Source organism: Coniophora puteana (assembly GCF_000271625.1).
Source record: "Coniophora puteana RWD-64-598 SS2 unplaced genomic scaffold CONPUscaffold_20, whole genome shotgun sequence".
Lineage (NCBI taxonomy): Eukaryota > Fungi > Basidiomycota > Agaricomycetes > Boletales > Coniophoraceae > Coniophora > Coniophora puteana.
The window spans coordinates 238-20,129 of NW_006913072.1; the positions used below are offsets into that span (position 1 = coordinate 238).

The 19,892-nt window shown below is 52.0% G+C and overlaps 5 protein-coding genes across 5 annotated transcripts; 1 reads left to right on the forward strand and 4 right to left on the reverse strand.

Annotated features, from left to right (window-relative positions):
* Positions 1-374: 374 nt before the first annotated feature.
* CONPUDRAFT_77991 (uncharacterized protein) lies at positions 375-2,339 on the reverse strand (the record flags this gene model as incomplete). Its single annotated transcript, XM_007777150.1, has 5 exons — positions 375-1,336; positions 1,395-1,641; positions 1,696-1,859; positions 1,895-2,103; positions 2,155-2,339. 5 exons carry the CDS (start codon positions 2,337-2,339, stop codon positions 375-377), a joined length of 1,767 nt encoding a protein of 588 aa, XP_007775340.1.
* Positions 2,340-6,596: 4,257 nt separating this feature from the next.
* Positions 6,597-8,767, reverse strand: CONPUDRAFT_18808 (uncharacterized protein; the record flags this gene model as incomplete). Its single annotated transcript, XM_007777130.1, has 5 exons — positions 6,597-6,720; positions 6,763-7,180; positions 7,241-7,615; positions 7,680-7,893; positions 7,955-8,767. Coding segments are annotated over 5 exons (1,944 nt in total), but the record flags the coding sequence as incomplete, so codon positions are not given.
* Positions 8,768-8,889: 122 nt separating this feature from the next.
* CONPUDRAFT_15837 (uncharacterized protein) lies at positions 8,890-9,343 on the reverse strand (the record flags this gene model as incomplete). Its single annotated transcript, XM_007777127.1, has 2 exons — positions 8,890-9,116; positions 9,166-9,343. Coding segments are annotated over 2 exons (405 nt in total), but the record flags the coding sequence as incomplete, so codon positions are not given.
* Positions 9,344-9,938: 595 nt separating this feature from the next.
* On the reverse strand, positions 9,939-12,039 carry CONPUDRAFT_160023 (uncharacterized protein; the record flags this gene model as incomplete). The annotated part of the gene is made up of 3 exons (XM_007777151.1): positions 9,939-10,870; positions 10,920-11,897; positions 11,949-12,039. 3 exons carry the CDS (start codon positions 12,037-12,039, stop codon positions 9,939-9,941), a joined length of 2,001 nt encoding a protein of 666 aa, XP_007775341.1.
* A 4,977-nt stretch (positions 12,040-17,016) lies between these two features.
* On the forward strand, positions 17,017-19,892 carry CONPUDRAFT_160024 (uncharacterized protein; the record flags this gene model as incomplete). The annotated part of the gene is made up of 15 exons (XM_007777152.1): positions 17,017-17,058; positions 17,112-17,162; positions 17,222-17,248; positions 17,307-17,342; positions 17,398-17,495; positions 17,567-17,760; positions 17,809-17,877; positions 17,926-17,994; positions 18,052-18,123; positions 18,182-18,241; positions 18,290-19,000; positions 19,052-19,362; positions 19,417-19,598; positions 19,649-19,806; positions 19,855-19,892. 15 exons carry the CDS (start codon positions 17,017-17,019, stop codon positions 19,890-19,892), a joined length of 2,118 nt encoding a protein of 705 aa, XP_007775342.1.

Genomic DNA, 19,892 nt, shown 5'->3' on the forward strand with positions numbered 1-19,892 from the left:
GCCACCCTGTACCAAGCGCCATGGGTCCTAATGACTACCCCAACCAGGCATGGTACCACTGCTATGGCATTCTACCATGGTGCATTGCTCACCAAACCCATGGTAGGAAGCCACTATGAGACTCACATTTTGTGGTATTCACCACCACTAAGGACATCATCTACCATAGAGTGCCCGGTGTACCATCGGAGTGGGCCTCTAAGACATATTAATTTTCAAGTATAAAAAGCCTTAAAGATTTGTAAAAGGGGGGGGACTGAAGTGATTCTCGAGCAAAGAGGATTCAGACCGTGAACAGCTACCGTTTACAAGTACGTTGACAATGTTATCACCACACGTAATAAGTCATGCAACCTGTAAAATATATAGCTATCCTAAGCCTTGAGCGCCTCAAGATTTTTCAAAGCCTTGCGCCGATGATCACTCATCCAATCCAGAGCATCTAGAGCACTGGGCGCCTTCTCCTTCTCGGGTGCCTTCTCCTTATCCACCACCTTCATCTTCCAAGTCTTCCCAACATAGATGTCGTTGGCTGGTTTATCAGACATGTACCTGTGGACGAGCACGTCTTCCTCTAGTACCTCGCGCAGACGGGCGTTAGCCACTGGGGCCATGGTATCCCTCTCCGCAGGCGTCTTTGCGAGAACGGCGTCGACATCTGCCGGATTGATAAAGATTGGCGTCTTTGCATTAGGCGAGAGGTAATGCACCGGCGCCGTGCCAGTATCCTCTGTCTTCGGCGGAGCACGGGGAAGAACCGCAATACGCGTCGACCCCTCGAAGATGTGCAACCCCCGCGGCGCCGTCGGCTCGGGCGTCCGCTCCCAAGGCACCCAGTCATACTCGTCCGGACCCGCCGTGGGCAAGTCGAGCTTCCTAAGGAAGAAGTTGTGCATGTTCGACGACTCGTACGCCTCCGCCGGGCCGCGCGGGACGTTGATCTTGACCTTGAGCTCGCTCCCATAGGTGGCATAGTGCGTCTCGAAGTCAGTGAGGGTACGCTCGTTCAGCTTGAGCGCCACTGTCACTGGTGCAGAGGATGTGCTGACAACGGAGCCCGCCGCGAGGTCCTCGGGGGAGGACGCGGGGATTGTCGCGCGGCCGGTGGCGCTTGCATCAGGAGCGCATGCCTCGAGGAGGGGATTAGTTTTTACGAGGGTGGCGTCGAGTTGCTGGGAATAGAGGTGTGTGGGGCGCGCGCCTGGATCTTTGATGTACTTTGAGGCCCAGGCAACTTTGTATTTGGGGGAACAGGTCAAGGTAAAAGAGACCTCGATGGGCTCTGCCGACGCTACTCCGGTCCTGTGCACGACGACCTGAACGTCACTTGTTTCGCCTGCGCGATTTCTGATCAACATGTGGGAACAAAAAGAATGATAAGACCCGGTGCGTACCTGCAGTGAGCGAGGAACCCAAGGGATATATGAGATCCACTGAGTACTTGCTGACGGCCGGATCCGGTTCTCCGGCTTGGATGTTCTCTAGCTTGAGGGGTACGCTGATTTTCTCAGCAGTGGCGTTCTCCTGTTGCTTACGAGTCTCTGGTTGGAAGGCAGTGTAGCCGACCGGAACTTCGGTCGTCTCTTCGCCTTTGAAGTGGACTTCAGCGAAGTACTCGTAGAGAGACTCGACATTCACAAGCTGGTCCATCAGCATCAGTATGGGCTCAATGCCGGATAATCGACGTTTGCTTACCTCCCTGATGACTCGTTTGGTGCCTTCTTCGCCTCGGTCGTAGTCGACACGTTGGCACGTCGGGTCAGGAGCAGGCGGATAATTTGAGTTGGGGATCATCAGTGCAAATTTCTGTACTATGTCTCTCTTTGAATCCGCGTTCACTTTCGAAACGATGATATCAGCTGTAGTCGGCATCGGATAAGGAAGTCACACGGACACTTGGAGATATCTGTCAAAGGGTACTTGACCTCAAAAGCTTTCCTCTCTTCCTCACGAACTTGCCACAGCGACTTGTCCTCGAAGCTTTTTATGTACTCGGTCGGATCACCTTGCATCATGGGGAGTTTCCACGGTGTCCTGGGAACGGAAGCGATGAAGGCGAGCATATCTGGCTCGTTGTTCTCTGGAAGGACGGCACCATCGCGCCTGAAAATGCTCTAGTGAAAACGGCATTTCAAGTAGGTAATGTAGCCTTACAGTGACTTAGCAAACGAACACTCTTTGTAGCGTAGCCCGATGTGGATGTTTTCAATCTCCGGACATTGCGTTTCGGCCTTGACGCGCACGTCTCCCTGAATGACGGAGTTCGGGGACAGGTCTGGAGCACGAACCCATATGTGGAGGGGGAGTTTCGAAGCTGCAGAAAGTGTGCTGGTGGACATGACGAGAGTGAGAATTTTCAGAAAGCTAGTGATGTTATTTTATACCTTGCATCCTCACAGCGGCTGTGCCTGTAACTCAAAGATTCAAACGTGGAGCCGATACAGCATCCATCCTAATCTTCAGATCAACCCAGCAGGGGCCCCACATTGGAATGACTAACGGACCCCGACCCTGAATGTGAGCCTGTGTGTTTACTGGAAGTGTGGAGTGCCTGACCCAGGAATGGCTGGCGTACTCACCTCTGCGGGAAAAGTAGCTTCCAGTGAGAAATTTGAAAATAGAGCATATACTCAGTTGCGGACTTGGAAGTGGATACTAACTACTAGTTTCGCCTCATGTAGCCCTTGATCCTTGCATGCTACTTTCAAGGGTTGCGCTAAGCACAGCACCGAAGCAGGCCATCTTCAGGTCGGACGTGTGTAAGTTTTAGGTTTCAGCACATGTGGTGATGGCAGAGAGAAGGAAAGAGGTGCGTAGCACAGCCACCGGGGATACCCGTCCTTCGGGCTGTGGCGGCTCGTCTACTTGCTACAAACAAACAAAGTGTACACTTGTCAAAACCGAAAGAACGGCGGAAAGATTGCACCTACAGCTTTAAACATGCAATGCGTGGTTACAGAAAGTGTCTTGCGCAATTACAGAAGCATTTCGGACACTTATGTTACGAGGCGCAATACTTCAAGGTCATTCCTGTTCCGTTTTCCAAAGCCCCACATCCTGTCGAGAGCGTCAAGGGCGTTTCCACGGGCCTTCACCTGCTCAGATTTATCTTTCGCCGCTACCTTCGTTGCCCACGTCTTTCCAACATATATCGCATCTTTGCGTCTCGGGTAAGCATGATGATACCTATGAACCTGTACTTCCTCCTCTGGCCACTCGTATGAGCGCGGTTCAGCTGTAGGCGCCAGTGCATCGCGCTCAGCAGGAGTCTTCGAGATAACAGCGCCGACATCCGCAGGGTTGATGAAGGTTGGCGCCTTTGCATTGGGCGAGAGATAGTGACAGGGATGAAGGTTGGTATCGTCGCCACAAGATGAAGGAACGACGGTGATGGACGTCAAGCCCTCGAAGAGGTGCATTCCTGGACGATCTACCGTGGCTGGCGCCCGTTCCCAAGGCACCCAATCGTATTCGTCGTCGTCCGCGGTAGGGGCACCTTGTGCACTGCTCCTGAAGTTGTACTCGTTGACAGAGTCATAAGCCTCGGCAGGGCCTCGTGGGACGTTCAGTTCCGCGTTCAGCTCGCTCGCAGAGGTCGCATAGTACCTGGCAAAATCCACGATAGTTCGTTCCTCGAGCTCGAACTCCACGGTCACCGGTGCTGACGAAGTCGACACAATGGCATGCGCGTCGACATCCTCGGGCGGCGACACAGGAAGGGTTGCACGGCAGTGTCCGCTCGGCCTTGACTCGCACAGCCGTACCTTGGGCTCTGGTTTGGTATAGGAGGCATCCAGTTGTTGGAAGTAGACATGCGTGGGCTGCGCGTCTGCGTTCTTGATGTATTTGCTCGCCCAACCAACTCTATGCTTAGCACCCCAGGTAAACGATAGGGAGACTTCGATAGGTTCGGCCGAGGCTATACCGTTCCTGTGAAGGACCACCTCGAATTCGTTTGGTTTACCTGCATAGTTCAAGATCAGTATGTCGTCTAAAGATTGATGTGGCGAGTAAAAACCTGTTTCCAGCCTTGCACCATTGGGATACCTAATATCAACCGAGTATTCGCTAGTTGGTGACGCGGGCTCCGCTGGCTGGTACTCCTTCAACACTAGCTGAACTGTGGTCTTCTGAGGAATATCTTTCCTACCGGTTTCGGCGGACTCAGTGAACAAGGGCTGGAATGCAGTGAATCCGGCCGGTATCTCCAACGACGTCCCATCCTTCATGAACACGACTGCGGAATATTCGTAAATGGATTCAACGTTTACCAGCTGGAACAGAAGATCAGTAAATGCAGCGCTCAACCGCTTCAAATCTGCTCACCTCCCGTACTTCGCACCTCATGTCATCCTTTTTGCCCCAGTCATAGTTAACTCTTGCTGACAGTGGGTCTGGAGCGGGCGGATAGTTGGTGTTCGGAACCAATATGCTGAACTGCTCGACTACGCCTTTCTCGAGAGCGGCGTTGACTGGAAATCAAATTAGGTCAATATGAAGCATAGCTTAGGACCAAGATCTACAAATACCTTCATCAACATGCGTCAAAGGGAACTTGATCTCAAACCTTGGAAGAAGCTGTGCACGACGCAGCACAGCCACCGATATTGTTTGGTGCGCGTGGACACTTCAGTCACCCCGCCCCCCGGACCTCTTAGGTGTTACCTTTCTCACTCAGAGGTTTGACCTAAGAGGGTGTTCCGTGGTATGTTTGGCTGGGTTCTGCGCCCCTACGGTCAGATTTCTGGCATTTTGGTGGTAAGTCTGGCCAGGCATCCGGAGGGGTATTATCCCATATATCCGACCGCTGGCCATTTGTCTGGGTGGCGTTCTGTGAGATATCCCGCCGGCTCTCAGCCCGTGACATGTCACGCAGTGCGCGGGGGAGGGATAGGCCTAAAAGGCCTGGTATTTGCGATTTTTACCGGCCTGTACGGGCTCGCTCGCCGCGTGCCTGCCCTCGCCTTCTTGTAATAAACGCTTGTACAACCTATATAGATTATGCACATAGTTAAGCAAGCTTATTTTGATGAAGTTCTATGCCTAAAACATACAGCTTACATCATCAAACCCGGAACTATTACTTGGGCGAGCCAGCGAGATAGCCGTGTATATCACGATGTCATATCATATGGTCAAAACTTATAATCAATATAACCCACACAATGTAGCAACTCTTGTGACACTTCCTAGTGACAAGTGGCATATAGCATACAACACATATTGTTTCGATTCTTAACCCAATCTCAGGCAGCTGTGCAGGAATATGACTTGCTTAGATGATTAGGCCACTAGCACCACCAGAATAGCATAAAGCCAATGCCAGGTCTGTGAACACGAACCAAGCATGGAAAAGGTTACATTATCAACAATAATATAATAATATCGAGGAGAGCGAGCCCCAGGTTGAGATCTGTTTCATGAGTGTTGGATATCTAACCTTTGTACTGCGAGGTAGCGAGGAGTCGGCCGATTGTCGACCGGACATCCGACCAACCAAATTCTCCGTGGTGGGGAGTCTAGGGCAGACATGTCGGACATCTGGATGACCGTCCTGTATTTGGTGGAACGTCTTGTGCAGACAGGTGGGATATCTGGACGAACGTCCCACATGTGGTGCGGTCGCGTCGGATATCTGGACGACCGTCCCACATGCGGTGGGACGTCTGACGCAGACAAGTAGGATATCTGGACGAACGTCCCACATGTGGTGCGGTCGCGTCGGATATCTGGACGACCGTCCCACATGCGGTGGGACGTCTGACGCAGACAAGTAGGATATCTGGACGAACGTCTCACATGTGGTGCGGACGCGTCGGATATCTGGACGACCGTCCCACATGCCGTGGGACGGCTGTTGCAGACAAGTAGGTTATCTGGACGAACTTTCCACAGACACGTCAGATATCTGGACCCACTTAGCTGATTTTTGCTGGATGGGGCCGGATGTCTGGGAAGTAGAAATCATGTCTCCAGCAATCCAACCCAGCGGGTTGAACATCTGGCGCAATCAGCTCGAGGACGTCGGATATCTGATATATTACCAAGGATAGGCTGCGACTAGCGGTGAGATGTCTGGGCAGCAACTCAGACGTGGGGAGAGTTTCTCGGCACGGACAATCCAGATATCTGGTGGTCAGATAACTGGGTGAGCTCTGTGTGACAATCCGGCCAAGTCATGCAGAAAGTAAAATATGTGGCTCACACTGAAGAGATTCACGCATACAACAGCATTTACGCATACGATCAATGCATCAATTAGTATAAAATCATGAAGTACGGGCTCGCTTTGGACTACTCCGGATAGGGGAAGAGGGCAAAAAGTCGGTGTTTGTTTCCTCATAGAAGTCCTCTTCGTCAGTCTCGTGCAAAAGTGCAAACTCCTCCACCGCAGCCATGGCCTCCCCTGTGCCTACATCCATCAGCTCCTCAGAGTGTTCATCAATTTCAGAGCCATCGCTCTCGTCATCGTGATCTTCGTAATCTTTATCGTCTTCATCATCGTCTGGCACGTTGTCCGCCGGCTCCGTATGCATACCAAGGGGTTCGTTTTGCAAATCCTCCACAGGAACCAATATACCATTCTCCACAGTCGCAATGTCGTCCGAAGTCGGGCCCCAAGGTTTAGATATCGTGCAGGTAATGGTGCGAACCTTTGGCTCCCACTCGGCGTACAGCATCGTTAGCTCGTCCCTCCGGCGTAAAAGTAAGAATAGCAGGCTAGACTCTGCGAAAGGATGAGTCGATCGTTGTGTGGTGAACACTCGAAGCAATGACTCACTGTGATTGTTACATGCCTCGTTTACTGCTTTCCACTCCTCTGAAAACCACTCTTGAATCCTCCTTCTCTCGAGAATTAACCTTCGTTCCTCCTCCTCACATCGCGCAATCTCCAGCGCCGACCGTATGCCACTTCGTACGGCATCATTTGACAGCCAATCAGGCGGTGCTCCAGACGCCTCCGCCAGACCGACGTCCTGCCAGATATCATCGTCGACGTCTAACTGCCATATAGAATCGGGAATGAGTCGAGCTGGGGCTATGCTACCGCTCGGTGCCTTCCGCTCCGCAATCATTCGTTCCAAGTCGCAGCACAAAGAGTTGTATCGAACGACAAGGCGTTTGATGGCGGGTTCGCGCTTTTTCATCGACGTCTCGATGTTTGATGATAGATTATTTTCTGGTCAGGGGGGATCTATTCAATGTACGGAATATATTTGCTGGGCATGATGCTACATACCCTTGCTAGATTCTCGGTAAGGGCGTTCGACTACACGCGACATCTCAAATTTCCGCTGGCGCAATCGATCGCGGATGCGCGTCTTGACGGCGAGAGCTTCCATCCGCGCCTGCAGATAAATGTCGCCCTTGAGCCTTGAGAACTCAATGCGGGCGGGGGTTCCCAATGATGCGATGCGACGACGTAGAGTCTCAGACGATCGGGAGAGGGTGTCCCGAGCTATCGTCAGCTGGGTGGCGATGTCGACGGAATCTCCAGGGCTATCTGAAACAAGCCACCGTTCCAGAGCCCGAACGTCCTCTCTATGCTGTTTAACAGTGTTCTCAAGAGCGAGTAACCTTGTTAGCTCCGCGTCTGATTGTGATTGAAAGGTGCCTTCGATATGGTACGGTTAGCAATCGAATGATCCGGTAAAAAAAAAGGTAAAAATGAGACTCACGAGGAAGTGGGCGAGTCTGATATTGGACCTGTTCTAACCACGCAGCATGAAGGTCTGCCGTAGTTTTCCGGGACACAACAACAGCCCCACGTGCCTTCGACATCCGCTGTCGACAAGTGCTCCACTTAGTATGAAGCCACTCTCCGTACTTGAAGAGGAGTCTCGCGTCCAGATGCCTGACTTGATTATCTAGTACGAAGAGCCGTTGATGAAACTAAAACCGAAGCGAGGTTGTCAGAGTTTACATAGCATGAATGTAATCAAGAACAACGTACACCCGAAACTCGAAGTACTGATATTAGGAACTTGAGGGCACTCCACAGTCTCTCGCATCCCTCTCCGTCTGAAAGACCAAATCCTTGCCGTTTTCGAGGGTGATAAACGAGCTGGCACGGCCATTGGTGACCATAAGCATGAAACACGGAGACAGCGAATGATATCCGCGATAGTACGTCCTCCGACAACAGATTGAATTTTCGACAGCTTCGCTCGAGTTGACACGCAACATCATATAGAACGCCGAGCGTGCTGCGGGAAGGGAGGTGCTCTAACAACTTCGCAATGAGAGCAAGCGCATAGTGCTGCTTTTCACCGGAGGAAGTCATGTTGCACAGCCAGAGAACACGGTCGTGCCTGCAAAGCAATGCCATCAATCCTGTGTCCGCAAAGAATCGAGTGCTCGGCTTTGTCCGTTTTTCGTCGGCAGCGGTGAACGTGTCGTTGCACCCGTCTAAAACTGATGCAGGCACGCGCATACCCTCTTCACACTTGTCGACTGGCTGTGTATTTCCTGGCGCTGCTTTTGATTGTCGGGACGGGCGAAGTGTTTCGACATGCGTCTCCATCCGGGTCAGTTCCTCCTCCGACAGGAAGACAGACGTCGTGGGATTGATGGGGTCGTGCAGAGAGCCTTGACGTGGGTTATGCGCACGTTTCTGAGTGAAGCAGGCGTCCAAGCAAACAATAAAATCAGGTTCACCCTCTGTCTGCTGACCTGGGCCACCAAAGCAGAGAGGGCAGCGCATCCTAAGATAAGCGGATGGGCTATTGTCCGTTGGCGGGGGACGATGGCCGGTGATTAGACCTTCGATAGCATCTTCAGTGCACAAGAGAAGAATCGAGTACCAATGGAATGTGTTAGCCCATCTCCTTTGTAAATGTTCCTGCTCCTGTCAGCATCACCAGTCATCTGTTCAAATTCAGTACATACCTTGGTATCTAGCCTATAGCGAAGCAAATACATGAACACCTCGACAGCTTCACACCACCCAGTAGAATTCGGTGTCAGTCTAGCAAACAGTAGACGGGCAAATTCAAGCAGACGGAGATCAAAGGCCATAGAAGGAGCGATAGGGGCGCAGGGGAAAAAACCACGAGCAAGCAACTGCATAGGTGCCGTGCGGCATCTGCATGTTTGGAGAGACACATGGACTACACCTATGAAGCAAGTTAGAATATGATACCACTTATACGAACTCATATGTACGGTCAAATGATATGCAGTCAACTTCAAGTAGCTTCTTGTCGCAACTACAACTGGTGGTATTGCAGGGAGTCGCCGGTATCTCGCGTAGCCCTTTTGACCTTGACATATAGTCGGCATAAACATCTATCAGTCTCGGAATGACATCTCGAGTCCAGCGCTGCCATTGGTTATGACGTTTGGTCGATGTCGACAGATATGTGCGAGGGGGAGGACCGGAGTCCCAGAAAGTATCTGACATAGAATGGGACGGTGGATCAACCATCGCCTCGGAATCGAGAGGTACCTTGGCACCTGCAAGGGGGACGTCATCGGAAGTAAATTCAGGAAAATTACATTGCACGAGGTGCAGTCCACGGCCTATCACAAGCGGGCGGTGTATTGGAGGCACCAACGGAGGGAGGAGATTGCGATGACGACGATCGCTTGACCCTAGAGCCTGTTCTGTAACAAACATACGTCGAGTTGTTAGAGAGGATCCAGATTCAGGCGCGCTAGCGCCAGACTCAATTGCAGCGGCATGCAGCCGTTTCTTCGAACGTGAAGGGAGCTTGATAGACATCACTGCAAATCAACAGATCAGAAACGTTACAAACGCGGAGACAGACAGGATAGACAGAGATTAGAAAAACGAAGGTAATCCAACAGCGTCATTACAAGTTCAGAGAAAAAAGAACTAATACGAGTGCGTAACAAGAGCGTGATGAGACGAAAGTGATTGTACGGCCAAAAGGCGAAGAAGCACACGACGCAAACCCCAACATATCCAAGCCCACTCAGGAGAAAGGAAACGCGAACGGGACGATGGGAGCGCGGCCAGCCTGTTGGAAAAATCTCCAGCAGTAGTCGGTGGCCAGCGGCGAGACTTGAAGGTACAGGTCGGTGAGTGTGGTGGCATCGATAGGCCTGGTCTGACTGGCGCCGTGCCATCCCGACAGCAGAACTCTGAACCTCTCCCAAGCCGTTGCAGCTGTTTGAGGATCTCGGCTATTAAGCCCCACTTCATGCTCTCCCGCTGGGAGCCACTGCCCTTCGCGAGTCAAGCCTCCATCAGGGAAAACGTCGCACACTGCTTGCTTGCGCGCAGCCGGGTCCTTCACCCACAGGGGGCGTGCCATGGCGTGATCTAAAGCGAGGAGTTCAAACCGGAAGTTGAACTCGGCGACCTCCCAGACAATTTTCTTGACGATGTCTATCTCCCGTATAAGAAAGCGGGGAGACACGTCCATGCCTTGCCAAAGCTGGGAGGGGCTGTGCGACCAAAAGTCGCCTGACTCGACAATGGATGTGATCACAGACCCGAAGAGCTCCCGCCCCGAGGCACGTTCTTGCCGATCCTTAATACGATTTGGCGACAGGTCTTCTAAGATTACACCGGTGAGGAGGTCCCGCCAGTTCTGACCATTGGGTTGGGCGACGAAAGGACTGAGGTCGACGTCCTCAAGACGCTGAGACCGGATATTGAGCCAATTGACGAGAAAGGTGGTTTTGCGCTTCGGTTCTACAGGGGTGACAAGTGCACAGGGATCCGGAAAACGATAACCAGCCGCTACATGTCCGAACGGGGCTTTCGGAGGCAAACCCTGCTTCTTCTGCTTAGCGTCGTGTTGCCCCTTGGCGGACTTGGCCCTGTCGAGCGCGTTCGTCCATATGCTAGGCACATCCGGGGTGTAATCGTTGCTGAGGACAGACCAAGTATCACGAGCACCTATGATAAAATGAGATTTCATGAAACCGCGATTAAGAAATACACTTACCTTGCTTCAGACCAGCCTTTCGGCCTTGGACCTGAAAACGGCCAGACCCGCCGCCAAAACCCGGAGCTCCTTGCGCGGGACTGCCCTGCATCTGGCGAACCGTGGACAAGTCGGAAGCTGACACGCCGGTGAACTGGACCCTCAGTCGTTCGTTGCAAGCTGGCATGGGAGGGCAGATGGGCTCGAAGGGCTCGAGACGTGCGTGTGTGTCGAAGTAGTTCTCCCGTACGATGTGATCTGGACGGTCAATTTGGACGCGATTCTTTATCTTGATGGTGGATGGTATCTGAGCCCTGATTCGAATGAACCATACCGGAATGCCTGCGATGTGTAGGCGCTCGCAGACATTCGGATCCGAGGTAAAAGCTCCCATCCATTTCTCCGTGACAGGAGCAGGGTAGAAGTCGAGAACTCGCAGCTTTGGTTCTGCGTACCGGACATAATCAAGGAATGCGGTGATGTCAAGGTGGCGCCTCTGGGCCTCGGCGTACAGTTTCACGATGTCGCGGTGAAGCTGAGGGGACTGGAGCTGGGTGACGACGCCTTCGAGTATTCGTAGGGGGATGGTGATCGAATGCTCCTTCTTGTTGCGTTCTGTCATCCACGCAGTGACGGCCTCCTTCGCTTGGGAGACGAGACCGGAGACACCTAGCTGTTTGTTTGGGCCAAGGGAGTACATAGTTGGGTAGCGGGCGGAACGAAGAAAGTCTTCATCCCGAAGGTTCTCCCAAGCAAACCACCTGCGTTCATGCGCGTAGAAAGGGTCTTTGCGAGGAATACACATGGCCCACTCAAACTTCTCGCTATACAACTGGGGCCATTGGAAGGCGTCGACAATGCCAAAGCGGCCGTCTGCTCGGGCCTTGACCTCTTCGTTCTCAAAGATAAAGGGCTCTGGCACGAAGTCCGCGTTTGGGGACGTGATGATATAGTCTTTATACACGGCTATGACTTTCGCATCGGAGTATTCGAATATTACTAGGACGAGCGTGAATGGTTAATAGCGGCGACAACAACTGGGCGACTTACCATCGTCAGGGGGGAAAGGGTATTCAGCCACAGGGAAGATTTCGTGAAGATTGATATCTCCCATCTGATGCAAGCTACGATCAGTGGGCATGCTTAACAGCGACCATGGGTAAACAAACCTTGCGGGTAGGGGTCTTATCGATAAACAGCCAAGGGGATAAGGGAGCGAGTAGAGCGCGGGCACAAGTCCAGAGATAAGAAGAGAGTACATGTGGGTTTGTGCGAGAAAGGTACGACGAACGTAGCGTTGAAGTGTGAACACGAGTGGCGTAAGAAGGTGGCGTTAAAGGAGAGCCCGGAAGAGAACGTGAATCCGAAACGAAAGTCACGAGAGTAGCATGAAAGATGTCGAACACCCAAAGGTAAGTGAGCAACTAAACAAGATTGTAACGCCCATGGAACGAAGAAGAGGCTACGACATCCAGGCAAGGAGCCGCACGAGACCACATCCCTTTGGACACTGAAGATCGCCCCTGAGGCTCTTCAACCCTGGCATCTCACGAAACCGAAGTGGAGAAAGGGCGAGCCCAAGGACGTGAAGTCCCAGGCGGGGGATCGACCGAGGTAGCGCGTAGCTCCCTAGGCCGGGGTATGAGCAACGCGTAGTTGCTCGAGTCCAGGGGAGCGGCGACGTGCGATATTGTACCGGAGGGTGGGGATGATATATACGTACCGTAGATGGAATGACCTGTACAAAGTAGCGTCAGCGAACTCAGGGTATTATGATCAAAACTTGCCTGGGGCGAGCGTAAGACGTTGAACTGAAGATGGGGCGTCAGCAAACAGTCAGGAAAATAAAGAAAAATTGCACCTCGAGAGAGCAGATACGAAAGATATCTGTGAAAAAAGGGTAAGCTGCCATCGGCAAGGCTCGTAGCCAAACAAGTGTGGCGGCGGAGGACTATACCTTGATCAAGCGCGATCGATCACTTGGGTCGTGTAGTTAGTAGCTGCCTAGAAGGAGGGAACGGATCGCTGCTTACCACGAAGAGGGAGAGGTGTCGTTGCAAAAGGGCCTGTGCGCGATGGGGGCAGGAAAGAGGAAGGAAGAGTGCGGATGTAGTCGAAGGGCTCGAGATCGTTGGGTGATGATGGCGGTCGAGGGAAAAGAGTGTGTTGTTGTGGTCTGCTTGGTCACCATCAATTGAAGTACCGATGCTACATTTGGACAGATCGATACGGCTATACCCGGTGCCTGTCCAAATAGGGCAGCCTGTCGTCATAGCTCGAGATGACTAAGCACCTACCTTCCTTTTACAGAACGAACGTTAGATATCCGACCGCAGCCGCGCGGCCAGATATCTAACTCGACCAAGGCACCCAGCCTCTTCCCGCTGCCTCTCCCTTCGCCCTTACGCATTTCCGATCGCCTACACCCTCCCTCTCCGCCCGCCACGGCCATAATCTGCCTGTCCGCCGTCGTGCCTCAGCTAGAGCAACTACGCGTTGCTCGTTATTCTGGCCGAGAGAGCTACGCGCTATCTCGGTTGGACCCCCGCCTGGGACTTCACGTCCTTGAGCCTGCCTCTTCCCCACTTCGGCTTCGTGAGATGCCAGTTTTGATGGGCTCGAGGGGTGACAGCTGTACGAGTGCTCTAACGTGGCTAGGCGATTTTTCTTTGTCGCGAATGGTTTGTGGTATTGACGTCGTGGCGTGTCCAGTTACGAGGTGAGGTATTGATTATTACTGTGCGGGCTGGTTTGAAGCTTCCATAACAAAGGGTTACCCATGTCTATGAACGCCAAATACGACGTTCGTTGCGAGAATCTTCGATGTCATGACACGCGATGCGCTGGCGACGTGTTCGACACTGATTGCAGAAACTCGTACTTGGTTGGCAGTTTGGGTTCGTACATATCACTAGTCACTTCATGTTTTGTGTCTAACAACTTCTGAAGTTTATCATTGCTCGCGAACCATGGGTTTGGATGCGAAATGCAATGTCGTTCGCTATGTCGTTCACTATGTCGTTCGCTATGGCGTCTCGGGACATTAGACATGTATGGCAGAAAGTCGTATTTGGTTAGTAGTTCATGCTCGTATGATCCCTCGTCGGTTCATGTCTTGTGCCTGACAATTTCTGAAGGTTATCATCGCTCGCGAACCATTGGTTTGGATGCGAAATGCAATGTCGTTCGCTATGGCGTACGCTATGGCATCCGCTATGGCATCCGCTATGACGTCTTGGGGCATTAGACACTGATTGCAGAAAGTCGTATTTGGTTAGCAGTTCATGTTCGCATGTATCACTCGTCGGTTCATGTCTTGTGCCTGACAACTTCTGAAGGTTATCATCCCTCCCGAACCATAGGTCTGGATTCGAAACACGATGTCGTTCGCTATGAGAATGTACATTGTTACGTTGCGTCTCGGGCGTTAAACACGTATGGCAGAAGGTCGTATGCGGTTAGCAGTTCATGTTCGTATGTATCAATCGTCGCTTCTGGTGTTGTGTCTGACAATCAGTAAAGGTTATTATTCCTCGCAAACCGTAGGTGCTTGATGCCACCATATTTCGTCATGACACTAAGGGTAGTAGGTCGCAGCCAAATTCCACACAACCCTGCTTAAACTCATCAATGCGCTGAATATCTATCAATCTGGCGATGCAACACCTTCCTCGTTACACAACTCTCGAACCAACCCCCTCTCATTATGCTTTCTCTCCGGGGTGCTGGTCAGTAAGCATTTATATCCTCTAGCTTTCCCTTTTTGACATATTCCTAGGGATAACACCCAATTTCGCCACGGACGCCCAACAAGGCTTTAGATACCTGCGACCGGCGTGGCGCCTTTGACGGCAAGAACATAATCTGGCGTGTATCTTCACTGGGAACCCACGGTCGTCGCCTCGACGCAATGGGCATATAATGTACATAGTTCGCTGCCGGTTCGTATTTCCATCGCACACGCTGCTCATGCTATATGTCTCATGTCTAACTATGACAAAAGTGTCGGTAATGCCCCATACGATTATGGTATGCTTTCGTACGACCGGCGAACATTCTGTTTGCTTTGCAATTGCCCATAGCGGGTTTCCCCATTGTTATAGATCCGTGCGGAATTCGTCAGTACTAGTCCGCCACATGCCTTGCGTACTTATCCTCTCGTCGCCGAAGGTGACTTTCCCTGCTCCTTCGAACGGAGTGGGAGACATTAGCATGTCTACTATGTGCTTAACATCAACCCCACCAACATCCCTCCCTCTCATTCCGCGGCAACGTACGCCATTCCCCTCGGGTAAGACTTCCCTGGTCCGGAATGCGCAATATGTCGTCGTGTCCATCATAAGCTCAACGTCGTCGCCACTTCCACCTCTGATGTGCATGTTTGCCGTCTCAACCTCGAGCTCAATGTCAGCTCCAATGGTCTATGCCGTATCCGAACCATTACTCCCCATTGAAGGTCTTCAACGTCACGGTTTGACGCAGCCAAGTAGAGCGGGAGATGTATCATTATCTCGTGCATTGGCACGAAGTGGACGACGTTGGCGATGCGCCAGACTACCCCTCATTCCTGGTAATACATCATTGCGGATCATTGCTGTCCGGTCGAGCGACCTGACCATCAGACCATCTGTAGTAATCAACATTTGCAACCTCACCCCCGGACACCACCCCGACAATGCCGATAACGGTCTTTTTCCATAGGACCTTCTCTACTAAACGAGGCTGGGATAGTATCAATCACCGTGTTATTGCGAGAGCTGGATGTTGGCTCAGTGGAACAACCAGGAAAGTTGCCAGCAGCTCCTAATCCACTCTTGAACTTCGATACACCCTCTCCCTGTTACTAGATCACGTCCCAGGTTTTGCAGTGTCCACCTACTTGGTACCTTTCCATGTTTCCCTACAACATCTGGTCTTGTCTGCTCCCGACCCACTCCAAATCAGTCCGCCTTCAAGATATGTCACGAGATCGATGGCGTGTGGTACTCAGCACAGCCATCACCTGTCGCAACCTGTCGCCGCAACCTGTCGTGACCTATCGCGACACATGTAGGCTTACAGAATATTCCGATATCGTTAGAACCTTTTAGAGCGCCAAGATTAGATGCCTAGACGTGCCCCTACAACGCCTTCAGATGATATTTGGCGCCTTATCATTGCCATCCATCCAATCTGCCGACGCCTGTGTATTTACCGACAACTATGGACGCAGAAGGTGCGTTTCTGTTCCTGTTGTTCGTCACGGCATCGTCTGGAATGTTCGATCAGGGTTTCTTTCCATAGTCGACTCCGCAGCCATGCGGTATGTCTGTCAGCTGTCATGCACGGCACACAAAAGCTTGGGTAAGCCTCCACGTCCTCGTAGGTGTCTCGTACCGGTCCGTACCAGCCTCATCGTCAACTCACTGTTGCTTCCTTCGCAGACAACCACCTTCGGCAGGCATAAGTGCTGCACTGTGTGAAATGTATTTCATTGGATCCTGACCGCCGCCATTACACAGCGAAAGGAGCTCCCATCATGAGAAGGTGAGATACTTGAGCGATTGAGGTAAGCATCCCCATGTGATCACCTGCGTTGACAGGGCTGCTAAAGGGCTTAGCAGATGCTTGACAACGTAGACAGTATTACCTCCACGAACATCTCACAAAGCGTGAAACAGTTATCTTGGTCAACAGAGATGGCATACCTTTCCATCGGGGTCCTACTCCTCGCGCAGTACTTAAGGCCGGTGAAAGCCGCTAAGTCTTTTCTTTTGTCTCTTTTTTTTCCACCGCTTAGTGCTCTCTTCGCTTTAGCCTTCGTTTGTGCCCTTGCGACTGCGGTCGTTCCTAACCCTACGAAGTACTCAAGGTTGGTCACTTCTGCTCATCGATTAGTTTACATTGCTAATTTTTGTCTTCACCTGTAGCCCATCTATCACGCGCTCTACCATCCGCCGCCATTCTATCCACGCGAACTACGCGTTCGCTGCCCGTGTTTGGCTTCAGCAAACTACGCGTTTGTTGTCCCGACGTTTACTGTCAAACTACGCCTTTGACATTGACTCTATCTCCCTTCCTGGCCGTGGGTTCGTGACGTTACGCGCCTGCTTGATCCCTTATCTCGGCTCCCAAGATTATGGCTCGCGCCAGCGAGAGATTACGCAAGAAAGCTGCAGATGTAAGTCTGTCCATTCTTGCCATTACTAGATTGACGTATGAATCGGCCGACAGAAAACCGAAGTGTTAGATGTCGAGGCCACCACTTCTGAACCAAACACTCGAGTGCGTATCCCCGCCTTCTCGCGAACGTTGACGGACACTGACGTCGCCGTCTTCGACAGGTTGATCCACCTACCACATCTACCAAGGTACGTTCCGTACTCATGTCTTCGAAAAAGCAGAGACTAACACGTCTTCCTGGGATAGACCGATGCTCAGGTCCCCAACCCATCGACCGTCCGGGTAGGTCCTTCGTCCGTCCCATGCTGTGCTAGCTCACGCATTGGAAGGTAATTAGCCTAAACCCCGACCCAGACAAAAGAAGAGGGGCCCCGACGAAGAACCACCATTGTACGACGACTACTGGTTCTTCCGCCGCCGAAGTCCCCCACGAAAGTTAGCTTGTTTCATTTCCATGTGGATGTGTATTGACATATCATTCTCGTAGAAAACCTCGCCACTAATAGAGTATCGCAAGAGCCGCAGCCCTGTCAGCCTGAAGAGACAGATGAGGTGGACGCTGAAGAGGCCGATCGAATGCTCGGTGGGGAAGCTGGTACCTTCGGCGGTGAAACCCAGGAGGACGAAGGGAGTAATGAGGAAGAAGAAAACACCGTGGACGACGCAGAGGGCGCCAGAGACGATCAGCCCCCTCAGCCTGGTACGTTCGAGTCCGTCAAAACATTGCAATGTTCTCATAATATCGAAGCCGGTGAAGACGAAGAAAATACCGTGGACGACGCAGAGGGCGCCAGAGACGATCAGCCCCCTCAGCCTGGTATGTTCGAGTCCGTCAAAACATTGCAATGTTCTCATAATATCGAAGCCGGTGAAGACGAAGAAAATACTGCGGACGATGCAGAGGGTCCCAGTGACAATCAGCCCCTTCAGCCTGGTACGTTCGGGTCCGTCAAAATTTTGCATTGTATTCTCATAGATCTCAACACCATAGCCGAGAAAGACAAAGAAAATGTCGAGGATAACGAAGAAGGCGTCGGAGACAGTCGTCGGCCCTCTCAGCCTGGTATGCTCTCCTCCATCAAGGTGTGACGCTGTTCTCGTGGGTACTAAATTCCATGTAGCCCCAGAAAATCGCGAAAATCACAAAGAACATGACGAAGACAATTTGGCCTCTGAACATGGTAAGTTCACGCCCATTGAACGGTTCCAATATTCTCATAATGGTAAAGAAGATTTAGATGTGCCGAGCGGTAGTGATTACGAAGCTACATACGCAGATGAGCAAAGGAGGAAGAAGTACCGCAATGAAGTAAGGGGGGCTCAACATCGCCCAGTCTCTCCTGACAGCGAGGAAGATGATGATATCGCATGGAGTGACCCCAACCAAGGCTCGAAGAAACAAAAGAAGACCAAACCCCGTCGCACCAAGGTTGACCACACCAGCACTTCCAATGCTACCGATACCAACAATGCCGCCAGCATCACCCAAACCACCAGCGCATCCAATCCCAACACTGCCCATACCCGCGCTTGCGATGGCGGTGCTCCTCCACTCGGCGCTAGCACTTCCCACCGGAATGCTTCCCACACTCAGGCACCCAACGGCAGTGGCTCGCTGCCCAACAGTACGCCTGGCGTTCCCAATCTCTTAGACACTATCCCTCCCCCTTCCGTTGGGACAGTGCACGAACGCATCCTCAGCTGTCGCGAGGTCGACTGGAACATCAAAAAAGGTCCCCTTGATGAGGCGGAGGAAGCACTGCTTGCAGAGTTTGAAGAAGACCTCATCGAGCGCGTATGGAACTTGTCTTCATCCGTCAGAAAACGTCCAGAGTTCCTGTGGGGTCACATGGGTGTTGACATGAAGGCTCGCCGCCGAAGGTCAATCTGGAACATGTTGCAAAAGTGGTGGTATGGGACTCAAGATCGCATCATCAAAAGTAACACTTTGCCCTCGCCTTGAGACTATCACTCACCATTTATTTATGTAGATGCTGAATTAGTTAACGACCCACAGCTCGCGGCTGCGGATGAGACCCCTGCCCGAGACATGGAAACCAAGGAGGAGTTCAAAGCTCGCGCGTCTACGGAGTACTGGCAGCGCTGCGCGATATCATCAGGAAAGACCGAGGAGGAACTTGCTACCATGACCAAGGAGGAAATCCAACGCTCGGTCGATGAGAGTCATCCCATCTGGGACGAGATTCACGCCTATTATAATGACGATGTCTCCCCGGCACATCTGCGCACTCAAGACAAGGTCATCCAGATGAAGCGTGCCCAGCAGGCGTTTGCCGCTGCGGTAAGCCCTTCTCATTTGCATCTAGCGATTGACGTTTCTCATCTTCCGATATAGGCGCGTACATGGCGGCTTGTGACCGGCATCCACGCTGCCGGCCTCCTATTCTTCACTGGGCCTGATCCAGTGGTTCGGTCCCATTCATGCATCTGGTCGGGAGATGATCTGGTGGCTGAACTAGCGAATGAATACAACGCCGATGTGCAGGGGATCTTACACTACGTCGAAACCATTGTTAGGTGCGTACGTTCATCCATTTCTCAAACTGCTTAGTGAGTAGGGTATGCAGTCACAAGGAACTTTCCGCTGCTCGTCGTCTGGCCCGGCCAATGCTTGAGGCTCGTCGCCAACACCTTACAGCCCTGCTCGCAAAGCGAGAAACAGAGAAGGATGGGACCTTCCAACGCCTTGCTCGCTGCTGGACGCTGATGTTTCAGACACTATTCAGTACGTTTATCACCGAGCCACATAACTGTTACACTAACGACTACTTAGTGTCGCGATCGCATTCACGACAGCATGACCAGTCATGA